Source organism: Onychomys torridus, chromosome 4, assembly GCF_903995425.1.
Source record: "Onychomys torridus chromosome 4, mOncTor1.1, whole genome shotgun sequence".
Classification (NCBI taxonomy): Eukaryota; Metazoa; Chordata; class Mammalia; order Rodentia; family Cricetidae; genus Onychomys; species Onychomys torridus.
This window is the reverse complement of record NC_050446.1, coordinates 141087790-141111100: the sequence shown is the minus strand read 5'-3', so window position 1 is coordinate 141111100 and position 23311 is coordinate 141087790. Positions and strand designations below refer to the sequence as shown.

At 46.3% G+C, this 23311-nt stretch overlaps 1 protein-coding gene across 1 annotated transcript in view; it reads left to right on the top strand.

Annotated features, from left to right (window-relative positions):
- The window catches only part of LOC118582361 (DNA (cytosine-5)-methyltransferase 3B), a 38124-nt gene extending 23569 nt beyond the window's left edge, over positions 1–14555 (top strand). The window contains exons 10-22 of the mRNA XM_036185167.1: positions 342–464; positions 627–671; positions 1874–1953; positions 2202–2314; positions 2903–3089; positions 3406–3490; positions 3999–4144; positions 4507–4597; positions 4840–4988; positions 5840–5925; positions 10421–10490; positions 11124–11242; positions 13047–14555. Of these exons, the coding sequence (XP_036041060.1) occupies positions 342–464; positions 627–671; positions 1874–1953; positions 2202–2314; positions 2903–3089; positions 3406–3490; positions 3999–4144; positions 4507–4597; positions 4840–4988; positions 5840–5925; positions 10421–10490; positions 11124–11242; positions 13047–13188 (1436 nt within the window). The 3' untranslated portion in view covers positions 13189–14555. The remainder of the gene's footprint in view (positions 1–341; positions 465–626; positions 672–1873; positions 1954–2201; positions 2315–2902; positions 3090–3405; positions 3491–3998; positions 4145–4506; positions 4598–4839; positions 4989–5839; positions 5926–10420; positions 10491–11123; positions 11243–13046) is intronic.
- Positions 14556–23311: the final 8756 nt, after the last annotated feature.

Below are 23311 nucleotides of genomic sequence, written 5' to 3'. Positions count from 1 at the left end.
CAAATAATCAGTGGCTCGATGCTCCCACTGGGCATTGTCTCGGGCATCACTGTAGGAACCTCGGAGTTCCAGCTATGGTCCAGCATGTGCTCTGGGCTGACTCTAGAAGGATGGGTTCTCTTACACATTCTGATGTGTAAACCCCACGAACACGAGTCTGGCCTGCTTCCCGGGTGAGAGGAGCTTTGAATTGGCTTCTGCTCTGGGTTCCCCTCTGGGGTTCTCTACACCCACCACTGTCCCCTGCTCTAGATGCAGCTGGATCCCAGACAAAGCATGGTCTTGTCCTAGGCCTGCCTCGCCTCTTAGATCTTCAGTCACATGGTCTGCTTCCCTTCCAGAGAACAAAGGTCGAAGACGCACAACCAATGACTCTGCCACTTCTGAGTGCTGTCCCCCACCCAAGCGCCTCAAGACAAACAGCTGTGGCGGGAAAGACCGAGGAGAGGATGACGAGAGCCGAGGTGATTTGGGGGGCGGGTGCTGAAAGGTCTGGCCATGCATGGTGCAGGACCAGGAGCAGCAGGTCCTCAGGACCACTGCTCTGGGGTACAGAGGGGCACAGCTGTGTGGGAAAAGAGAGACTTCCCCACCTCCTCTCACACCTGTCCCTCTCTCCTCAACAGAACGGATGGCTTCTGATGTCACCAACAACAAGGGCAATCTGGAAGGTACTGTTGTCTCCTGGCCCTCCCTTCAGGGATGCCCCAGGCCTGCCTTAGCCTGGCTTTGACCTTCTGCATGGGTTTAATCTAGAGCCCTGTGCATTGCCCTAGGTCAGGACCTATTCCTGTTCCCTGTGTATTAGTTCCTAAATTCATTAGGCCAAGTAATCTGATTTTTGTCCCTGAGGTTACTGATCAGAGAGATCACAGAAGAGGACAATGGGAGCTCTGGCATTTTGGCCAAACATTGGTACCTTGAGCTTTCCATGAACTACTTTGCTATTGTACAAGTAATGACTTTTTCTTGCATTCATTTTGGCTCAGAAGTTTGGTTTTTTCCAGTAGCATGGGCCTGTTGAGGCAGCGACGAGTTGCCAGCAAGGTTTCATTAACACAGTGCAGGGTAACGTGCTTCCCTGAGATTATTTTCCCACAACAGCAATGACTAAGCCAGCTTCTACAGTCCTGGGGCTTCTTCAGGTCAATGCAAGGGAATCCATGGAAGAGTAGTGTCCAGACACAGGAGTGATACACACTGTGTCACATGAGGTAGAGGAGAAGGTCCATGGTATACTCTTGACCTGTTTCATGGGAATGTCTTCGTTCAAGCATGCAGTCTGAATATACACATACACACACATACATACATACAGACACATACACAGTGAGCAGGAAAGCAATCAAAAAAATGGTATGAGAAGCCCAAAATGGAACTTTTTTGTTTCTTTGTTTTTCCAGACAGGGTTTCTCTGTGTGGCTTTGCTCCTTTCCTGGAACTTACTCTGTAACCCAGGCTGGCCTTTAACTCACAGAGATCCGACTCCCTCTGCCTCCCGAGTGCTGGGATTAAAGGCGTGCGCCTCTACCACCTGGCTCAAAATGGAACTGTTATTTCCAGTTTGCATATGTGTAACTGTGCACTTGTGTATATAGAAATACACTTTAAAAATCATTAATGAAAGAGGCATAGCACTGTGTCTGTTTCATCCTGTGAAAGCTGGTGTGTAAAGCAGGCTCTGACAATATATTTGCTCACCTCCCATGTAGAATTCACCCACCACCTCCCAGTCAAACAGCCTTGGTTACCATTATTAATATATACTTTTTAACTCTTATTTACCTACCTACCTACCTACCTACCTACCTACCTACCTACCTAGATGTTAGGCCCTTGATTTCCCTAACTCTGACACCTGTCTTTCTCTTAGACCGCTGTTTGTCCTGCGGTAGGAAGAACCCTGTGTCCTTCCACCCCCTCTTTGAGGGTGGGCTCTGCCAGAGTTGCCGGGTGAGTCTTCCTGCCCCTGCCTCCTGTCAGGTCCCTCCCGTCCAGGCCCCCATAGTGAACAGCTTCCCAGGGCACATCCCCCCACTTCCTGTTTGGGGGACAAGTGCTGCAGCAGAGAAGGCCCCCTCCAATCACAGGGACTGTCTCTGAAGAGCAGGCCAGGCCACCAGCTAGGGCCCCAGCCAGCTTGCTGGCCAGGCCTGGCTGAGGTCAGGGCTGTGGTCTCACGTGCTCTCTCTGGTGGTCAGGATCGCTTCCTGGAGCTCTTCTATATGTATGACGAGGACGGCTATCAGTCCTACTGCACCGTGTGCTGCGAGGGCCGCGAGCTGCTTCTGTGCAGCAACACGAGCTGCTGCAGGTGAGTGTCGTTCTAGGGGCCGGACGAGAGGGCCTCAGATCCCCGGGTGTACCTCACAGTTCCTGCAGTCTGTAGGCAGCTAGAACCAAACAGAAAATGAGCACCCAGTCGATAGTCTGTGGAATCTGGTGCTCCCGGGCGTGAACTGCATTGTTGCATAGTGCTGGACTTGGGTCGGTGTGCCGGTGAGGTCAGCCCTGTGAGGTTTCTGTTGAAAGGCTCTAGATCTGAAGGGAGTGTGAAGGATCTGTATTCAAGAAGGGGTTTGCTAGCCAGGTGGTGGTGGTGCACACTTTTTATCTCAGCACTTGGGAGGCAGAGCAAGGTGGATCTCTGTGAGTTCGAGGCCAGCCTGGTCTACAGAGTGAGTTCCAGGACAGGCACCAAAACTACACAGAGAAACCTTGTCTTGAAAAACCAAAAAAAAAAAAAAAAAAAAAAAAGGGTTTGTTATCCTATATCTCAAAATAGATGGAGGCCAGAGGCTGAGCACCAGGCAGGAGTGGCCGTGCCCTGGGGAACTCACTGGGCCTGCAGGACCAATGTCTGGAAACCTTGATGCCCATTCTCTGGGATACTCCGGTACAGGTGCTTCTGTGTGGAGTGTCTGGAGGTGCTGGTGGGTACGGGGACAGCTGAGGATGCCAAGCTGAAGGAACCCTGGAGCTGCTATATGTGCCTCCCCCAGCGCTGCCATGGGGTCCTGAGGCGCAGGAAGGATTGGAACATGCGCCTGCAAGACTTCTTCACTACTGATCCTGACCTTGAAGAATTTGTAAGCCATAGCTGACAATTCTCTCTTCCAGTGCCTGCTGAGGAGGGAACAAGAGGGAATCTTCAGAGCCTGGGGGTGACAAGAGCAGCTGCTCCCACATTGTAGGAGTTTATCTTCTGTGCTGAGAGGCCTTGGCAGTTACTGGTCAGCTCCTTATCTGGTCTGTGTGTCTGTAGGAGGCGGCTGTCCTCCGATCTAAGGACAGAATGGCCAGCCTGTGGCTAATGCTTTCTCAGCGGTTCCCATCAAAGCATCTGGGCACAGGAGGAGGATGGACACCCTGAGTGAGGCATCACTCTCTTTGCTTATCTGTCAGGAGCCGCCCAAGTTGTACCCAGCGATTCCTGCAGCCAGGAGGAGGCCCATTAGAGTCCTGTCCCTGTTTGATGGAATTGCCACAGGTGAGTTTGAGGCAGTGAAAGAAGCTTCTAGACGGGCTGAAGGTGTCTCCCCTGTGCCAGTTGAGGATAGTCAGCTTGCTGGCAAGCCCCTCAGTCTTGGCTCCTTCTAGTTTTTACCGTTTATATGCACGCAGCAATCAGTCAGCATGCACAGGTCTGCTCTGGCTCATGCAGGGTGCTTGCTCCCTTTTTAAGAGGACATACTTCTTTGCATTTTAACTTTGATTTTTAAACTTTTCCTTCTGTGTGCATAAATACATTTATGGTCAGTTAGGCGACCTTCCTCAATCCTGGCTCCTTTCCGTTTTGTGAGATGTCTCATGCATGGAAGGAGTGAGTGGAGCCACTGTGGGCGATGCTGTGAGGGCCCCTGGAGTTGACACGGCTACTCTGAAGTGACCATGATGGAGTGAGGGGTGGATCTCCATGCGGCTTCAGGAGGACCCCGCATGGCTGATGGCTCTGCACTTGGCCTCTTGTCCTCACATTTCTGTTTGACCCCCCACAGGGTACTTGGTGCTCAAAGAGTTGGGTATCCAAGTGGAAAAGTACGTCGCCTCCGAAGTCTGTTCAGAGTCCATCGCTGTGGGGACTGTTAAGCATGAAGGCCAAATCAAATACGTGGATGACGTCAGGAAAATCACAAAGAAAAATGTGAGGGGGACCTTTTCCCTGGGGTTCATCTAATCTTACTTATCCCTCTTCTATGCCCTGCACTTTCCCTGATATCATGGCATACTGTCCCCATCCTTCAGGTTCAGGGTTGCATGTCGGAGAAGCTGTGGACACATTAGATAGAAAAAAGTACAAATAGGGCAATTTGAGGTATAATTCAAGATTCTGTAGTTCTGTTAGAACATGAGCATTGACCTGTCTGGGATCAAACGTTTAGTGCGGCAAAGGATGATTTTAGAATTGGTGTTCTTTTTTTTGTTTTGTTTTAAATGTTTCCTCCAGAATCCAAGGTTTTAGTTCCTTCTTCCCCAGGCTCATCCTAGTCTGTGTTTTTCCCACAGATTGAAGAGTGGGGCCCATTTGACTTGGTGATTGGTGGAAGCCCTTGCAATGACCTCTCCAATGTCAATCCAGCCAGGAAAGGCCTGTATGGTGAGTAGAATGAGGAGGGAACTATCATCAGCTTGAGTTCAGGTGGAATAGGTTTGGTAGTTTGCTCAGGCTTGCTCATAGCTTAGGCCAGTCTCCACTGTTTGTCATTCTAGGGCACAACAGGTACAGGTTTTCCTTTACTGCTGTGTCCTTGGAAAACTCTTGGTTTTGGGAAATTTGAGGCTTGTGTTGAATGAAGCTCTTGATTGAACCCCCATTTTCCAATGCTCTTACCAATATAGAGGGCACCGGCAGGCTCTTCTTTGAGTTTTACCACTTGCTGAATTATACACGCCCCAAGGAGGGCGACAACCGTCCGTTCTTCTGGATGTTTGAGAATGTGGTGGCCATGAAGGTCAACGACAAGAAAGACATCTCCAGATTCTTGGCGGTGAGTCCGTTGTCAGGGGAACTAGGCAGGGAAAGCACCCTAACACAGAAAGCTGCTTAGTGTTGCTGAGCAGTTGATTTCCTTACTAGAGGATGAGCAATTCCGCAGGCTTTTTGAACTTAAAGTAATCCATTTAGGTCACCCCCTGCTTGTTAGTCAGCACTTATCCTATCTTCTGTTTGTGTTGATAATAGCTATTGTAAGGTCTGTGGGGAAATTAATAGGCTTTTGTCTTTCCATTTCTTGGTTTGTTTCCCTTCCTTTTTAAGCTTTATTTTGTATGTGTGCACACAGGCACACCTGCCATGCTGAATGTTTGAAGGTCACAGGATTACTTTGGAGTCCATTCTCTCCACAATGTGGCTTCTGGAAATCAAACTCTGGTCATCAGCATAAAAGCACCCAAGCCTGCTGAACCATCCCGCTGACTCTGTTCTTCTTTTTGAAGATGGTCTCACGTAGCCCTGGCTTTCCTTGAACTCTTAAATCTTCCTGTCTCTGCCTGTAGAGAGCTGGGATTACAGGTGTGCACCACCACAGCTAGCTTATACGTTATCTAGCCTTAAGGGATAGAGCTGTCTTAAACCCGTGGTTAGGTGTGCATTCTTTGCCTGCACAACCTTCTGCAAATAGAATTTGGACATGAATCAATATGGGCAGGTCTGATCTCACCTCTTTACCCACCATCATGCATTTCTCTCTCCAGCCAGCCTCCGGGTGGGAACTGGTCTGTCTCCTCTCCTCTTGTTTAGCTAGAAAAGGCTTGTCACCTGACAGGTCAGACCTGGGCTGACTGACAGCTCAAGCTGAGTCTTGAGGTGTGTCCAGCAGCTCCCCTTCTCTTCCTGCAGTGTAACCCAGTGATGATCGATGCCATCAAGGTTTCTGCCGCTCACAGGGCCCGATACTTCTGGGGCAACCTACCTGGGATGAACAGGTAAGAACCCTGAGCAGGACAGGTAACAGACAGGTTATACAAGTCTGACGTTCTGACTTTCTTCCTTTTTTAAAAATAAATATTTATTATGTGTACAGTGTTCTGCCTACATGTATGCCTACATGCCTGAAGAGGTTACCAGATCTTATTACAGATGGTTGTGAGCCACCATGTGGTTGCTGGGAATTGAACTCAGGACCTGAAAGAGGAGCCAGTGCTCTTATCCTCTGTGCCATCTCTCCAGCACAATATTCCAACTTTCTAGGACAGTGGTTCTCAACCTGTGAGTAGCGATCCCAGGGGAGAACAGAGATCTGTTCAATGACTGTCTCACAGGGTTTGCATATCAGATATCCTGCATACGTTTCCTAACAGTAGCAAAATTATATTTATGAAGTAGCAATGAAATAATTTCATGGTTGGCCTCACCATGGTATGAGGAACTGTATTAAAGGGTTAGGAAGGTTGAGAACCACTGTCTAGAAAGTTTTAGAGCTTTAGGATGCTCTGGATGAGTGGAGCACTGGGCAGGACTCCTGGGGCAGCTGCCTTGCTCTAGCTGCAGGGCGGGCGTTTCTCAGAGTTCCCAGGATGACTGAGACCTGTGAAGCCTCCCAGGCCTTCCTGCTGTGCGGTCTTCCAGTGTGGATGTTAAATATCAAAGACACAGTTCCTTCTGCCCCTCAGATGAAGTGGGTCCTGGACTAGGCCCTTGGTGACCAACCCAGGGGCTGAGCTGAGGTATTAATTGTGGCATGGTGGCTGGAGAAGTGATGATGGTTCAGTGGTTAAGCTCACTTGCTGCTCTTGCAGACTCATGGTACTTCACAGCCATCTGTAATACAAATGGTCTGATACCCTCTTGTCATCCAAGGGATCCAGGAATGTGCCTGGTATGCAAGTAACACATGCAGATAAACCATAAAAATGTAACGCTTTGCCCTTCCCCGTATTCCCTACTTAATCCATCAGTTTCCCTTTTCCTCTCTATAGCACTATGTTCTATTTGCTTTTTCTTTGGATTTCCCCATGTCCCTACTGTGTACCTATCCTCTGGATGAGTTGTAGCACACACATTGAAGGCTTAAAAGCTACTATGCACATATAAGGGAGAATACACAATATTTCTCCTTTTGGTTCTGGGTTATTTTCACATTTCATTATTTCGTTTTTCTTAATAGCTGAATAATTCTACTACCCATTCATTGATTGACAGAGTTCTAGGCTGTTCCCACCTTCTGGCCATTATGACTAGGGCAGCAGTGAACATGGCTGAGCAAGCTGCTCTTTATGGCTGTAGAGTCTTGGGTATTATCATCAAGAGTGGTTGTAGCTGCATCTTGAAGCAGATCCATTTGGATTTCCTGAGGAGCTGCCACATGGCACGTAATGCCTGAGCCAATTGCATTCCCACCAGCACTGACACGGTTCCCTTGGCCAACGTCCTTGCCCCCACAAGCTATTGTTTATTGATTCGTCTTCTCCATTCTGACTGATGTAAGATGAAATCTTGGTCATAATATCATTTTTTCTTTTTCTTTCTCTTTTTCCTTTTCTTCCTTTTTATTCTTTTGGAGACAATGTTTCTTTTTTTAAAGATTTATTTATTTATGATGTATATTGTTTTCTGTCTGGATGTACACCTGCAGGCCAGAGCAGGCACCAGATCTCACGATTGGTAGTGAACCACCATGTGGTTGCTGTCAGGACCTCTGGAGCAGCAGCCAGTGCTCTTTTAACTGTTGAGCCATCTCTCTCGAGCCTGAGACGGTGCTTCTGTGTAGCCCCGACTGTCCTGGAACTCACTTTGTAGACCAGGCTGGCCTCGAACTCACAGAATTCACCTGCCTCTGCCTCCCGAGTGCTGGGATTAATGGCATGCGCCAGCACTGCCCATCTATAATTTGCACTTCCGTAATGGCTGGGAATGCTGACTGTCTTACTGTGTCTCAGCCATTTGTGTTTCTTATTTTGAGGACGTCTTTACTACTCCTATTCCCCATCTGTTACTTCATTCTAGATACTAAGCCTCTATCAGATGCATAATTGATGAGATCTTTTCCCATTCTATAGGCTGCAGTACTGCCAAAAGATGGTGTCTATTTAGCTCAGTGGTAGAGCGCTTGCCTAGCAAGTGCAAGGCCCTGGGTTCGATCCTCAGCTCAAAAAAAAAAAAAAAGCTTTATAAGTTTATAGCATCCTAAATATTAGTTACTGGTGTTAATATCCTTTTCCACGGAGTATGATGCTGTCTTGTCTTCTGAGGGTGCCAGGTATGGATGTGATATGCAGATACTTTCATACATATAATAAATTAATTTTTATAAATAGCACAGAATCTGGCTTCCTCTGATTTTCTCAGTGAGTATTTCACACCCTTTTATCGTGAACCAAAAGTTGCTGAGTCAAGAGAATTTATACACAAGCAGTTGGCTCTCTGGAGGCCTGATTATCTAGGTTTTCTTTCAAGACCGTGCTAATGAAGATGCTACGTGCAGTGGTATTGACCATCTCTGACCTGCCATGAGCTCTGAAACACTTTAGGAAGGATCTAGGGATAACAACTTTGGATATTGGCCAAGTGTGGCTAGAGTTGGAGCCTGTACTGGGGTGGACCAGTTTTTTTGGGGGGTGGTGGTGGCAAGTATCATTAAATCACTGGAGCTTGAGAATTATTTGTACCATACTATGTCCATTCTTGGGGTACCCTATGCTAACTTAATCCAGATAATCAAGCTCTTTCATAGCCGCTGTGTTGCCCATTAAATGGTAGACTCTGTTGATGGTACCTGTGGAGTGGACGAGCTAGTGAGGCTAGTGGGTACAGTCAGCACTGGGAGGGTAGCTTAGCAAATTGGATGTGGACAAGAAAATGGCCCATTCAGTAGACCAGAAGGAATGCAGCCATGTGAATAATGAGAATCTGATGGCGAAGGAAAGACTCTGGATTAGTGTTCTTAGGACAGGAACACCTTGGGAAGAAACTACAGGCATAGGCATAAGTAATTTCATCTAAACATAGTGCCGCATACTTACATATTGGCATTGGAAATCATGGGACATTGCTAACAAGTGAGATACATTTTTGTCTAGTGGGAGGAAAAGAGGAAGAACTTTTGTGTGTGCTATGAACACCTGAACACTTTGTGTTGGTCTTCATCATCTACTCTTGGGTCCCTGGGCTTAGACTTGACCACACTTCACTACCTGTGTTGAAGGTTTGTGTGGATCTTGAATCTGCACGGATCCAGGCTTGCTCTGACCCTTTTCTCTTGTTCTCATGAAGACCTCATTGGTTGACTAGAAGGCTGTCAGGGCTGGATGTGATTTCCTTAACTAAACTGCCTCCATTGCGACCTCTCTGTGGTATTTGGGTCCTCTGATAGGGGCTCTGTAGTTCATTGCCTCTATGTACAGATGCAGACAGGTTTCTGCTTTGACACCCAGCTCTTGATATTTGAATCCACATTTGTAAATCAGAGAGTCAGAGTTAGAAGAAGCAATCCCCGAAGGTCTTTCATGGGAGGGTGACATTTACAATTAATTACTAGCCTTCCGAGCTCCCATCACTAGCTGTGTATGTGTAAGTGGAGTTTTTCTGTCCAGCCAGCAACTCTCAAATTTCCAGCAGCTGCTTCTTAAATTACTACACAGAGACTCATTAATTACAAATGCTTGGCTAATATCTTAGGCTTATTACCAACTAGCTCTTACACTTGAATTAACCCATAATTCTTATCTATGTTTAGCCATGTAGCTTGATACCTTTTCTCAGTACATTGTTCTCATCTTACTTCCTTTGCGTCTGGCTGGTGACTTCTGACTCTGCTCTTCCTCTTCCCAGCATTCTTAAGTTTTGTTGCCCTACTTATACTTCCTGCCTGGCTACTGGCCAATCAGCATTTTATTTAACCGATTCAAGTGACAAATCCTTACAATGTACAAGAGGATGGATTATTCCACGGCATTATGTCTCATAGTGACGATGCCTACGGTGATCTAGACCAAGGCGATAGTGCTGTCTATATATAACAGTGGAAGAAGACTTTCTGCTTTGCACAGGACTTGGTTTCTCCTTAATGCACTTCATTCAGTGGTAGCAGACACGTGTGTGGTGACCGGGCTGTCATTAGCCATTTTGGCACAGCCTTATGTTCTCACCAGGATGGTTTCCATCTGATGTTTATGACATGATCATTACCAAAGTACATTTAGAATCAGCTTCTGGAGCTGGGGAACTGGCTAGGCAGTTCAGAGTACTTGTTGCTCTTGGTTCTGTTCTCAGTGCCCAATATTCTAGAGGATTATAGTTCTTTTCACTTTCATGGCCTCTGTCTGCATGTGGTGCTCTTACAAACACGGGGGAACACTCATACATTTTAAAAAAGGAAATTTTATTTAAAAAGCTAGATTCTCTCCTCGCCTGACTTGTGAGGGCTCTAGTGTAGACCTCCAGGGCAGAGGCTGGAGAGTAACGGGTTTTGGCTGTTCCCAGGCCCGTGATAGCTTCAAAGAATGATAAACTCGAGCTGCAGGACTGCTTGGAGTTCAGTAGGACAGCAAAGGTAAGATGCTGAGTGGTCTGTGCTGCACCTTCTGGAAAACTGACCTTGGCTCTGTCCATGGGGCTCCTGCTCACTCCCTCACAGACTCCTGGTGCTGGGCCTCTTTCCTCTCCCCACGGAATTGTCCTGTCTCTTCTTCAAGTACAGAGTAGGAGATGTTCTTGGTGAATAACCTCAGTGAGAAAATGCCAGCGGGCTCTGCAGTGGTTAATGCTGGAGGTCTAGAGGCTGTGGTCTTTGCAGTGAGGAGCAGTGGCGGATGCTATCAAGTCAGAGATGCACATAAGGCCTCCGAGTGCCTACTCCTGCATGTCTGCAAAAAGCAAAGGCCAATTGCCCAAGCTCTGGTTGGCCATTCTGAGTCTGGATGGTTTTTGCTCTTAATGACCCTTTTGATCAATAACTGGTTTCTTGGCTCCCATGTGATCCTTCATGGTCACTTTTGGCTAACATTTATGTGGCATTTGTGGGAAGCGTAAAGAATCTCTTCAAGTAAGTCTCTTTGTCCTCTCTCTGTCGCCTGTCCCTGTCACCTCTAACTCACACCTTCTATCCTCTGCCCTCTGGATGCTTCTGAGCCTGACCCCACTTGGAAGCCTTCTGTGCTCACCCCGAAATGTTTTTCCCCTCCAGTTAAAGAAAGTACAGACAATAACCACCAAGTCGAACTCCATCAGACAGGGGAAAAACCAGCTTTTCCCTGTAGTCATGAATGGCAAGGACGATGTTTTGTGGTGTACTGAGCTCGAAAGGTGAGCTGCACTTGGAGAGGGAAGCTGTGGGAACAAAGGCAGGAAGGGGAAAATGGTGTGAGAAAGATAGGATGGGAAGTCCGGTTTATTTATCCCCAGAATTCTGCTCCTGGGGTTCCTTGCTCCAATCTTTCTAATCTCTTACCTTTGTTGTGTAGAGCAACAATCTCATTGATTGCAGTTGTTGTTATTATTGTTTGGATGATGTAGGGTCTCTCTAAGGAGTTCTGTCTGTCCTGGAGCTGACTATGTAGACTAGGATGGCCTTGAACTCAGAGATAGATCCTCCTGCACCCCCCTTTTTATTTTTTTGTTTTTGAGACAGGGTTTCTCTGTGTGTATCCCTGACTGTCCTGGATCTCACTCTGTAGACCAGGCTGCCCTCAAACTCACAGAGACCCACTGCCTCTGTCTCCTGGGTGCTGGGATTAAAGGTGTGCGCACCAGCACTCGCCCTGTTTTCCAGATATTTCATGAAGGTGTTAGTACTCCATATTTCATTGCATGTCTGTTTCTTTCTGGTCCCCTGGCCGAGCAGGAACCTACTGTAGTCTGGGCATGCCTGTGTTTCTTCAGCCTGCTGAATGTTGGCCTTATAAATGTGAACCACCTTGTCCAAGTAATTTTTAAACAATTCTTTTTCAAAGTTGAACATATTTACCCTTTTCCCTTAACTCCATCACTACCCTCTCCACTCCCATTCACCCAATTTTGATGTTACCGTTCCCCCTCTTCTCATCAAGTCCCTTTTGTGCTCCCCAGCTATTACTGCAGAGTGGACTCTGCCCTGCTGTGTAATAAGCCCAACAGGGTTCACATCAGCTGACTTTCCCATTCCTGGGAATGTTAGTCATCTACCTAATGCTGGGATGCCTGTCTTCCCCCACTCTATAGTGGGGACTTGCACAGGCCTGGTGCATGCCATCGCAATACTGTGAGTTCTGCATCTGCTTGTTATGTCTAGAGACAGTTTCAGGATACTACCAACGTCTTCACAACCTCAGTGCCCTCTTCTACAAAGGTCCTGGGAACACTGTAATTATGTCCATGCTGTAGCTTGTTCTGGAATTTGAAAGTTCAGTTTAAAGTGATTCTTGAGGTGTGATTGGTACTATGTAGATGCCAGGAATAACAACGCCTGGGCTTGAGGTGGTGAGTTCCTACAGGTAACATTAGAGCTGTTGTAAGCCTGCAATACTGAGGGTCAGTCCTTGTTCTCTTCAGCACCCTTGATGAAGTCCCTTTGGCAAGCGCTGGAATTATTTTTCTCTAGTATTTTGTGAGCGAGAGCAGGAGAGAGCGGGCTGTGTGCATACATGTGCTCATGCGGCTGTGAGCCCCCTGTGTTTGCCACTGAAAATTTCGTCTTGTGTTTTCCCTCTCTGAAGACAAATTGCTTGACCACTCATTATGTTTGGAAGCCAAATACATGTGTCTTCTGGCTGACCAGTTCACACTAAGCGTTGAAGAATGGTCCTAGATACACGTCTGCTGGCTGACTGGCAGTCATTCATGGGTTATTTCACACTAGGCACCTAAGAAGCAGCCTTGCATGGAATGTAAGGAACAAGGGCACAGTCCCAGTGAAGATGCACAGCGCTGGTTTCCCGTCACTGTCAGCTGTTAGCAAGTGTTCTGAGCCAACGGTGGAACTGGTAGTCAGGAAGGTTCCTTTGAACCAATAGTCCTGATGAAGCCTGCTAGCTTTCCTAAGACTGGGCTTCCAGAACACAGCTGTTCTTGGTGTGATGGGGACATGGGCCCCTCTAACCTTGTGTCTTTTCATTCTGTGTTGTTCTCCCAGGATCTTCGGCTTTCCTGCACACTACACAGATGTCTCCAACATGGGCCGTGGCGCCCGCCAGAAGCTGCTGGGAAGATCCTGGAGTGTGCCAGTCATCAGACACCTCTTTGCCCCCTTGAAGGACTACTTTGCATGTGAATAGTTCTACCCAGGACTGGGGTGCTCTTGGTCTGAGCCAGGTCCCCAGAGTCACCCTTTCCCTGAAGGCACCTCACCTCTCCCCTTCCTCACTCAGCTCACCTGTTTGGGGCCTCACCTCACTGTGTACCTCAGCTTTCTCCTGCTCAGTGGGAGCAGAGCCTCCTGGCCCTTGCAGGGGAGCCCAAGGTGCTCCCTTAATGTGCACAGCTCAGACCTGGCTGCTTAGAGTAGCCCGACATGGTGCTCATGTTTTCTTACCTTGAAACTTTAAAACTTGAAGTAGATTGTAAGATGGCTTTTTTTCCCCTCCTGGGTTAATCAGTCAGAAGTGATGGCTAAGATACCAAAATGACAGCTCTCCCAGTACTCAGGTTAATGCTGCAAAATCACTTCAGATTTTGTTTTTAAATAACCTGTGCTCCACATTTATTTGCTAGAGATGCTAGTGTCAATGTGGGCTCAGATGAACAAGGTCAAGGGGCTAGAAATGTTTTTGGTTTTTGTTTTTAATTTTCCCTAGGGACAGTAGAAGCTGAAAAGGTTTATGACTTAAGTCTTAGTGGCACCTTCCCCTTGCTTTGCTGCAAGGGCTGGAGTCCTTTTGGTCTTGTCGCATTTTCCAGTATGATGATGATGTCAGCAGGGATGATGTCATCATCACATTCAGGGCTGTTTCCCCCAAGATTCCCTGGGCAGGGGCCCATGTAGCTAATCCTCAAGACTGGAATAGAATGTTTTTGAGCTCAGGAAGTGGGGTGGCCCCTCTTCCATGTGTGAGGGATGTGAAGGAGGGACTCTAGCTGAACTATTTCCCACTCCCTCTCTCCAAATGATGGGACCCTCCTCCCCCGCCAGCTCAGGTCTCCAGATAAGTATGATCCTCTAATACTTTATGAGAAGCTAGGGCCAGAAGCACACTATTTTCCCTTATCTAAGAGATGATGGGGAAACTACAGCGAGAAACTTGGATCTTCTGGAGATTTTTAAAACCTTTTTACCCCATGATACATTGTGTTTTTAAGGGGCATTCTTTTTTAGGGGTATCACTGGAGATAAGAAAAGCTGCATTTCAGAAATGCTATCTCAATGTTTTTTTAACACCTTTTACTCTGATTACTGGTGCTATTTTGTAGAAAAAGGACAACCTTGACACATTTGGGGGCTTTTTATACACTTTTTACGACTCTCAGACTTCTATTTTCATTAAAGGTTTTTTTAATTTTTTTTTATTTGGTAATGGAGCAGTGTCACAAGTGGAAAATGCCTTGTTTCAACGGCTTTGTCTCCGCTATTTTTTAAGTTTTAGGCAGAAAGCTAACAGATGCCTAGAATTTTCCTTTCTGTTTGATTAAAATTGTATTTCTCTAACCTTGTGTGTGTGTTTGTCTGCTGATGTGTGCTGACATACACAGGATGTCTGCTCTACAAATGGGGCTTGGTCTACTTCCTGGTCTTTAACACCATCACTGAATGCCAGATCAGGTACATCCATGTTAGTTCTAGGCCAGCCTGGGCTACATTACACTGTGAGTAATAAATATCCCTACTTACAGATTTCTTGGTTAGTTACCATAATTATCCCGAAGGTTAGTTTAGTGGGCAATTTAAATTACCGTTGATTGTTAAACATGGAATTAATTGTTATAATTGACCATGTGAAAAATTTTGGCACCTTTAGCTTAAGATGCTCATTAGTTCTACTCATTTTGTAGAACATTATTGCTTGGGTATCCTGTCTTGACCACGGGCCAGGCAGGACAGGAGAAAACTCCAGCTATGGGTATCGTATTTAAGGAGGACCAAAAAGAAATCCAAGTGTTGGTGGTCACACCTTTAATCCCAGCACGGTAGAGGTAGGTGGAGGTAGAGGTAGGTAGTTTGAAGCTAGTCTAATCTACAGAGCAAGTTCCAGGACAGCCAAGGCTACAGATACCCCACCTTGAGAAAAAACAACACCTTACAAGCTAAAGGGATTGAGTAGTGCCTTGCTCTTCCAGAGCACCACCCACATAACAACTCCAGTCCCAGGGAATGCATTGCAATCTTCTGGACTCCACAGGAACAGGCATCCATCCAGGCAACATACCCACACATGGGTTTTTTTTTTTTGAGCTGAGGATCGAAGGGCCTTGCACTTGCTAGGCAAGTGTTCTACCACTGAGCTAAATCCCCAATGGATTTTTGTTTTTAAAGGATAAATTTAGGGGACTATAGAGATGGCTCAGAGGTTAAGAGCACTGACTACTCTTCCAGAGGTCCCGAGTTCAATTTCCAGTAACCACATGGTGGCTCACAACCATCTGTCATGAGACCTGGTGCCCTTCTCTGGCCTGCAGTCATACATGCTGTATACATAGTAACAAATAAATCTTTAAAAAAATCTGGTAAAGCATAAGTTTATTGTGGCTGGAGAAATTCCCCAGCAGCACCTACTGTTTGTTATTTTTTAATTTTTTGGGTTTGTTTGAGACAGGGTTTGTATGTGATTAAAGTCTTAAAGGCATGAGCCACCACTGCCTGGCCCTAAATAGTCTTATAATAAAAAACCCAGAGCCAAACAATGGGGTAAATGCTGAGAGATCAGAGGAAATGAGCCACAGCTACTTCTCACCTCACCAACTCCTCAGCACATCCTGTTACCATGAACCCCGAGACTGAAAACCTCAGTCAAAAGAGCCTCTAGTTTCTGTCTCAGGCCTTATATATATGCCTTTCTCTGCCCAGCCTTTTCAGCTTCTTTCTTGTGATGGGATTAATGGTGTGTGTGCTTCCCAAATACTAGTAGCAAAAGTATGAGATCTCAAGTACTGGGATTAAGGGAGTGTTTCCCCACTGCCTGGCTCTGTTGCTCTCCTAGACTGAGTTAATCTCATGTAGTCTATGGTGGCTTTGAACTCAGAGATCCAGATGGGTCTATGCCTCCCAAATGCTAGGATGAAAGATGTGTGCCATAACTGCCTGGCCTCTGTCTGGATCTGTCTTCTGATCCTCAGACAATCTTTGATGGCACAATGTATCATGACACTCAGCTCCTTCTGCACTGTGGCAATAATGGACTAAACTCTACAATTAAGTGTTTTCCTTTATAAGAGTTGTGTAGAGATGGCTCAGAGGTCAAGAGCATAGGTTATAATGATCCATCTATAATGGTCTGGTGCCCTCTTCTGTCATGTAGACAGAACACTGTATACATAATAAATGAATCTTAAAAGAATTGTTATACTCAGTGTCTCTTCACAGCAATAAAACTTTTTTTTTTTTTTTTTTTTGGTGGAGCTGAGGATCGAAATTGCTGAAGGCTAGAGAATGCATTGTGCCTGAGAGGAAGAATTTTTACATGACCAATGGAGTTCCTAGGTTAAGTTGACTGCCCAGAAGGAACTTGCTTAATTTAGGTCAGACTTGGCAAGTGGGTTTGATACAAGAGAGGATGAGACTGAGGTGCTAGTTTGTCATTTCCTGAGCATAGCTGTCATCGTGGGATGCCGGAAGGAAAGGATCCAAATCAGAGCCCCTTATGCTATCAAGATCCTCACAGGGAACCCAGGATGCAGCATGGGATGATCCATTTCCTTTCTTTTGGAAACTGAGCCACTTCATCAGTCCTGAGGAAATTTTGAGGTCCCATCTGTCCTCATTTTCCTATTCTTGTGGTGGGGGACAGCCTTATCCACCTCATCAGACTTGATTGTACTTTCAGGGTTAATTAATGGGAAGAGATTTTCCAGCTAAAGTAGGAGCTCCTTCCATGTGCCTCACTCCTGACTAGTCAGCAGTGCTTCTCATGCACAGGGACACAGACAGGACCCTGCTCTCTCTACCCCATAAGCTTTTCTCTTCCGGGTTCCCTCTTCTAATTAACTACTCAGCTAATTGTTACAGGATCACCATAGTGCTGGAGTCCAAGGATCATCAGATATACCCACATGGTAAGGAACAGTAACAGTTAAAAGGTATTTACACCCCCAGAACAAAAAAGGTCTGGGCTCTGCAAAAACAAAACAACAAAAAACCCTCTAGACTTTAATATAACCATCTATTATTGTTAAATGCTCCTAACAATTGATCACCTGTGTCTCCTGGATGCTAAACTAATAAAGGAAACAGGTGCCTCAAAAATAATCTGTCTCTGATGAGGCTTATCTCAGGTAAAAATTAAAGATATATTCCAATCTCTTTCTCTCTCTCTCTCTCTCATTAACACTAACCAATGTAAGCAGAGTACCAAACACTACAATGGTCACCAGCCTAAGCTTTAATTTTTCTCATGGCTGCTTCTTAATATGTTCAAATATTTTTCTAAGCTTCAGAAACCAGCTTAAATCCATCTGGACAGGTTGAATCTACTTCAGATAAGTACCAAACCCAAACTTTGCTGGTCTTGGGACCCCTCTATCACCCTGGGAACTCCCAAAGGAAAAAAATAAAAATAATATTTTTTGTAAGCTTTTCTCAGTCTCACCAGCATCCCATCAGACACAGGGTGGCAAGCCAAGAAAGATGACCAGCTCTGAGGCAGCAGACGACAGCTCACCACCCCAGGATGCCTGTCTATGTCAGAAGCCTCCTTCCCTCCCCCCTCCCCCCCCAGAGTCAACTGACGCCCACCAAATCAGCTGGAAGCAGTTTTTCCAGGAGAAACAATGTTCCTATTCCTGTTCACCTGCTTTTTTATAGTAAGCCAAAAGCCTGGAATGTTAGGATACTGCCGCTCCTCCAGCTGCATGGCCACACATGCAGTCCAGCAGCTAAGCAAGGGGTCTTATGTCATCAATGCGTGCTTCGTGATTATGTGCTCATGGCGTGCTCACACAATCAGTGCATGCATGGCATAGCTCTGTAAGCCCACGCCTATGCATGAGCATGGGAATCCTTAAAAAGCCAGACACAGATTTCCTCCTCTCTCTTCTCCTCCCACACTGTGTCTTCTCTGTTATCTCTCTCTCTGCTCCCTGTGCTTCTTCCCCAGGCCTGGTTCTTTTGTGTCATCCCCCCCCCCACACACACCTGCCCTGCTGCTGCCCCACTAATAAAGCTCTGATACTGGGTTTTGTCATGGCTTGTGACCTCTGTGCATGGTAACCAACGCTGTTTATTATTTTTAAAACAACACCTATCCCAATGACAAACAAAATCACCACCACTACCAAAACAGTAACATCTACAATTAAGGATTACATGGGCTACTATAAAATTAACTAGGTGAAACACCTAGTAGCAGGTGGTACATTGTAAGCCCTCAAAACAACAACAACAACAACAAAAACTCTACCTTATTATCAGGTAGGGGATTTATATTTTTGTTGTTGTAGGTTGAAGGACCACATCAGTTTTTAGTGCTGGAATGAAGCCCAAGGCATCCTGCAGCTAGGCATTAATTACTCAGGCCCATCCATCCTCTTGGAGATCCTGGAAGAGAGGCCCAGGAGAGGACCCATCCTGGCTTTGAAGTCTGGGCAATGAAAAGGCCTTGGCTACAGTGGTGGTTGTGACAGGGAGGGTGTCCAGGCTACAGGAACAGCAATAGCACATTCAAAGATGACACCAGTGACTGGAACAGAGGCAGAGCTCCACACTGTTCTCCCCAGTGACTTAGCCAACCCCAAGAGTTGTAGCTTCAACACAGAAAAGAATTCTAGAACAGGCCAGCATGAAACAGAGTTGGGGTGCTTATTAAAAATAGAAAAATGCTCAAGAAAAAAAGATAAAATTGTGCCAGAAACCATAAATGTCAATTTCTCAGTAAAGAACCACAGGGCTGAAAAAATGACTGGGTGGTAGGGTGGGGTGGTGGTGGGGAAGGCACTTGGCTCCACAGAGATCCACACGGTAGAAGCCAAGAGCATACTCCAGCCAGATGTCATTTGTCCTCCTTGTGAACACTGTGGTACAAGTGTATACATACACATATAACATGTACACACACACACACACACACACACACACACACACACACACACTGTGCTATTGCTATGAAGAGACACCATTACCAAGGCAACTCTTCTATAATAAAGCATTTAATGGAGGGCTGGCTTACAGTTTCAGGGGGTTAGTCCATTATCATCATGGTGGGGGGGGGCAGAAAAATGTGCTAGAGCAGTAGCTGAGAGCTTTACATCCTGATCAGAGAGCAAGAGAGAGCCTGGGCCTGACCTGGGCTTTTGAAACCTCAAAGGCCACCCCCAGTGGCACACTTCTACCAACAAGGCCTCACCTCCTAATCTATCTAATCCTTTCAAACAGTTCCTCTCCCTGGTGACTAAGCATTCAATTATATGAGCCTCTGGGGGCCATTCTTACTCAACCACCACAATATATACAAATTTAAAAAGAACTATTTATTAAAGAACATTTAAATGTAGATTTAAGCAAGACATCTAGAGGAAGAGACTCTAAGGTAAGACACCCAGGTGTGGTGTGGCCTTCAAAGGGAGAGCAGTCTTTACATGTCTTAGCATCAGCCATATATACCATTTTCGTGGCTGTCAAGTTAATTTCAAAAGGTTGCTAAGACACCATTTTTTTTTCCTTCTCTTTCTTTTAAGGAAAAACATTTAATTGAGGTGGTTTACATTTTCAGAGGTTTAGTTCATTATCATCATGAGTAACATGGTGGTGTGCAGGCAGACCTGGTGCTGGAGAAGGAGCTGAGAGTCCTACATGTTGACTCACAGGCAACAGGAAGCAGTCTCAGAATTCTAATCTGATAAAAAGCTCAGGAGCTGTTAGGATTGTTCAGCGGCTAGGATGGATCTTTTCCCCGTAAGTGGGTTTTCTGGTGAGATTCTTAGCAGACTGTAGTTTTATAGCTGGGGACAGAGAAAGGCCTTAAACAAATGTCAATTGTGTTGGAATTTTAAATGTTCCACAGGCCAGTGACTTCACCTGGACTGTTAGGTGAGAGGCTCCCTTCTCTTTCAATGTTTCCATAATGTTCCCTGCCTTTTTTTTTTTTTTTTTTTCCATCCTGAGTCATGGGAATTGGACTTGTTGAACCTGTCTGTAGAACGTGAATAGAGGATAGGAACTATTTTAGGCATATTTTAGTCATGGCCACAGAACCTGTGTTTTAGAGGCTGCAAGGCAGTGACAGTAGCTAGTAAAATAGAGAATTTGACAAAGCAGGCTGTCACTATGCAGCCCAGGCTAGCCCAACTCGGGAACTATCCCTCAAACTTGGAGAAAAATAATTTATATTTATTTATTTGTTTTTTGAGACAGGGTCACACTATGTAGCCCTGGCTCACCTGGAACTTTCTGTGATCTGCCTACTTCTGTCTGTCTCCTGAGTGCTGGGAACAAAAGCATGTGCCCTCATGCCCAGCTGAGATTTTTTTTTTAATGAAACAGGCTCATATGTATAATCTCACCACTGTGACAGCTGAAGCAGGAGAATTGCTGTGTGTTCAAAGCCAGCCTGACCATGTGAGACCCTGTCTCAAAAAGCCAAAACAACAAAAGTTTCTGATATGACACTGAGTTGTGCATTGTGAAGGAGGCACAGTCCCCTGTACAGTGCATCCCCGGACACCCAGGTCATGGGCAGAATGACAGGGCTCATTTCCAGGCCCTGGTTGTGGGTCCAGGCAGGAGTTTTGTGGGATACTGATGTGTTTTCAGGAAGGTATGCTGCCCACCTTTCAGACACTGGCTTCCTAGGCACTGCTAATGCCCTGGGGGAAGGTCTGAGGTAGTTAATCATTGTCAGCTCTGGGCAGCAGGTCTGCTTGGACTGGTGTAGAAAGAGGGCACACTCCTGTCTGGCTTCTGGTGACCCAGTTAGGGACCGTCTGAGGGACTGAAGTCCAAGGCTGTGTGAGAACCCACCACTGACCCTGCATGAGGTCATGCATGTCCTTGCTTTAGGCCTCTGATTCTACCCCAGCTCCTGACTGCATGCCTCCCCCTCACAGTGTGCCTTGAGGGAGTGAATCCTCAAGCTTCCCACTAGGGTTCAGCCTCCCACTCATGGAAGGCCACTCAGATTACTTAGTGACACTGATGTGGTGAACTGGCCACAGTGAGCTAGTTTGTTGTATGAAGCAATGGTGCCTCGCTGATGGGACTGGATCAGACACTTCCCTAGTCTGTGGGGAGCCAAGAGAGTCCTTGTATTGAGAGAAAAGTCCCAGCACTGTGGGCCATGTCAGGCTGAGGAGTCTCATCTTCTGTTTGTCTGTGTAAGAACAGCGGATCTTTAATGTACGGATTAATCAGCCAGGGTCTTAGTCGGGGTCACTATTGCTGTGATGAAACACCATGACCAAAAGCAAGTTTGGGGAGGAAAGTGTTTATTTGGTTTAGGCTTCCACATTCAAAGTCCACTGCTGAAGGAAGTCAGGACAGGAACTCAAACAGTGTGGAAGTCCGGAGGCAGGGGCTGATGCAGAGGCCGCAGAGGGGTGCTGCTTACTGGCTTGCTCCCCATGGCTTGCTCAGCCTGTTTTCTTATAGAACCCAGGACCACCAACCCAGGGATGTTACCACCCACAAGGGGCTAGGCCCTCCACCATCAATCACTAAGAAAATGCCCTACAGGCTTGCCTGCAGCCTTTTTTTCTTTTCTCCGCCCAATTCACCTTTCCCCATACTCTTTCCTTGTGTCCCTCCTTCCCCAACCTGATCCCCGGGTTCCCATCTCCACCTGCCCACAGTCCACTCACAAAATCTATTCTATTTCCCCTTCCCAGGGAGATCCATGCATTCCCCCTTGTTACTTAGCGTCTCTGGGTCTATGGCTTGTCCCGGGCTGTGCTACATAGCGCCCCCTGGTGGATGTGAAGCTTATAGCATCCCCAGGCAGCTAAGGTGGTTCGAGAAGGTTCTCTGAGGATAGCCTTTTTCTGGTGAGTGTCTGGATGGGACAGAAACGAGGAGAAAACTGGAGCTAGATAGCAGCTACTCAGTAGTAAACTTCCTCTAGGCAAAGTTCAGAGTGACCACCTTGGGCCTCATGAAGTGAAAAGATGGTACTTTAGAACCTTTTCCTGCTCAGACCTGTGCAACCTATTGCCTTACAGAGAGACCGGTTGCGTGCAGTCCAACACAGAACTGTAAACTTACTTAGAACATTGAGTCTCTTTTTCTGTGGTGATGATTGATAACTTGATCAAACAGTTCTTGTAGATCAGTGGTTCTCAACCTTCCTAACGCTGCGACCCTTTAATACAGTTCCTCATGTTGTGCTGACCCCCAACCAGACAATTTTCGTTGCTACTTCATAATTGTAATTTTGCTACTGTTATGCATCGTAATAAATATCCGTGTTTTCCGATGGTCTTAGACGAACCCTGTTAAAGGGTTCTTTGACGTGCAAGGGGTTACGAACCACAGGTTGAGAAACAGTGTTGTAGATCATAATACTGTTTTAACTTGGCTTAATTTTTGCAAACTCAACATGGATTTTAAAAGCAAAGGCAAGTCAGGAAGGGTGGCTCAGGTGTGTAATTGGAGCTTTTAGGAGACTCAGTTTGGAAGCTCCAGTGTGTTTAATGTGAGTTCCCAGAAGCCTAAGCTACGGGTGTAGACCCTGCCTCAAACAGAGACTTTTAGCTTTCATTTCCTGAGTGTTATCCCAGTCCTGGGCCCACTTCCCAGATAGTTTTATGTAATTTTTCAGTGAAAGGCAGGCTTTCCCTGAGTGGTCCAGGCTGTCTTCAGCAGCGGAAACTGGAGCCTCCACCTCCTAAGTGACAAGTATGGACATCTGTGGTGGCTTATGTGGTTTGTTTTGTTGTGGTGGCTAACTCTAACATTTTTCTTTTCTTTCTTTTCTTTCTTTCTTTCTTTCTTTTTTTTTTTTAAGATTTATTTATTGATTATGTGTGCAGTGTTCTGCCTGTATGTGTCCCTGCAGGCCAGAAGAGGGCACCAGATATCATGACAGATGGCTGTGAGCCACCATGTGGGTGCTGGGAATTGAACTCAGGACCTCTGGAAGAGCAGCCAGTGCTCTTAACCTCTGAGCCACCTCTCCAGCCCAATTCTAACATGTTTTTTTATTTGTTTGTATTTTTCGAGACAGGGTTCCTCTGTGTAATTTTGGTGCCTGTCCTTGATCTTGCTCTGTAGAGCAGGCTGGCCTCGAACTCACAGAGATCCACCTGCTTCTTCTGCCTCTGAGT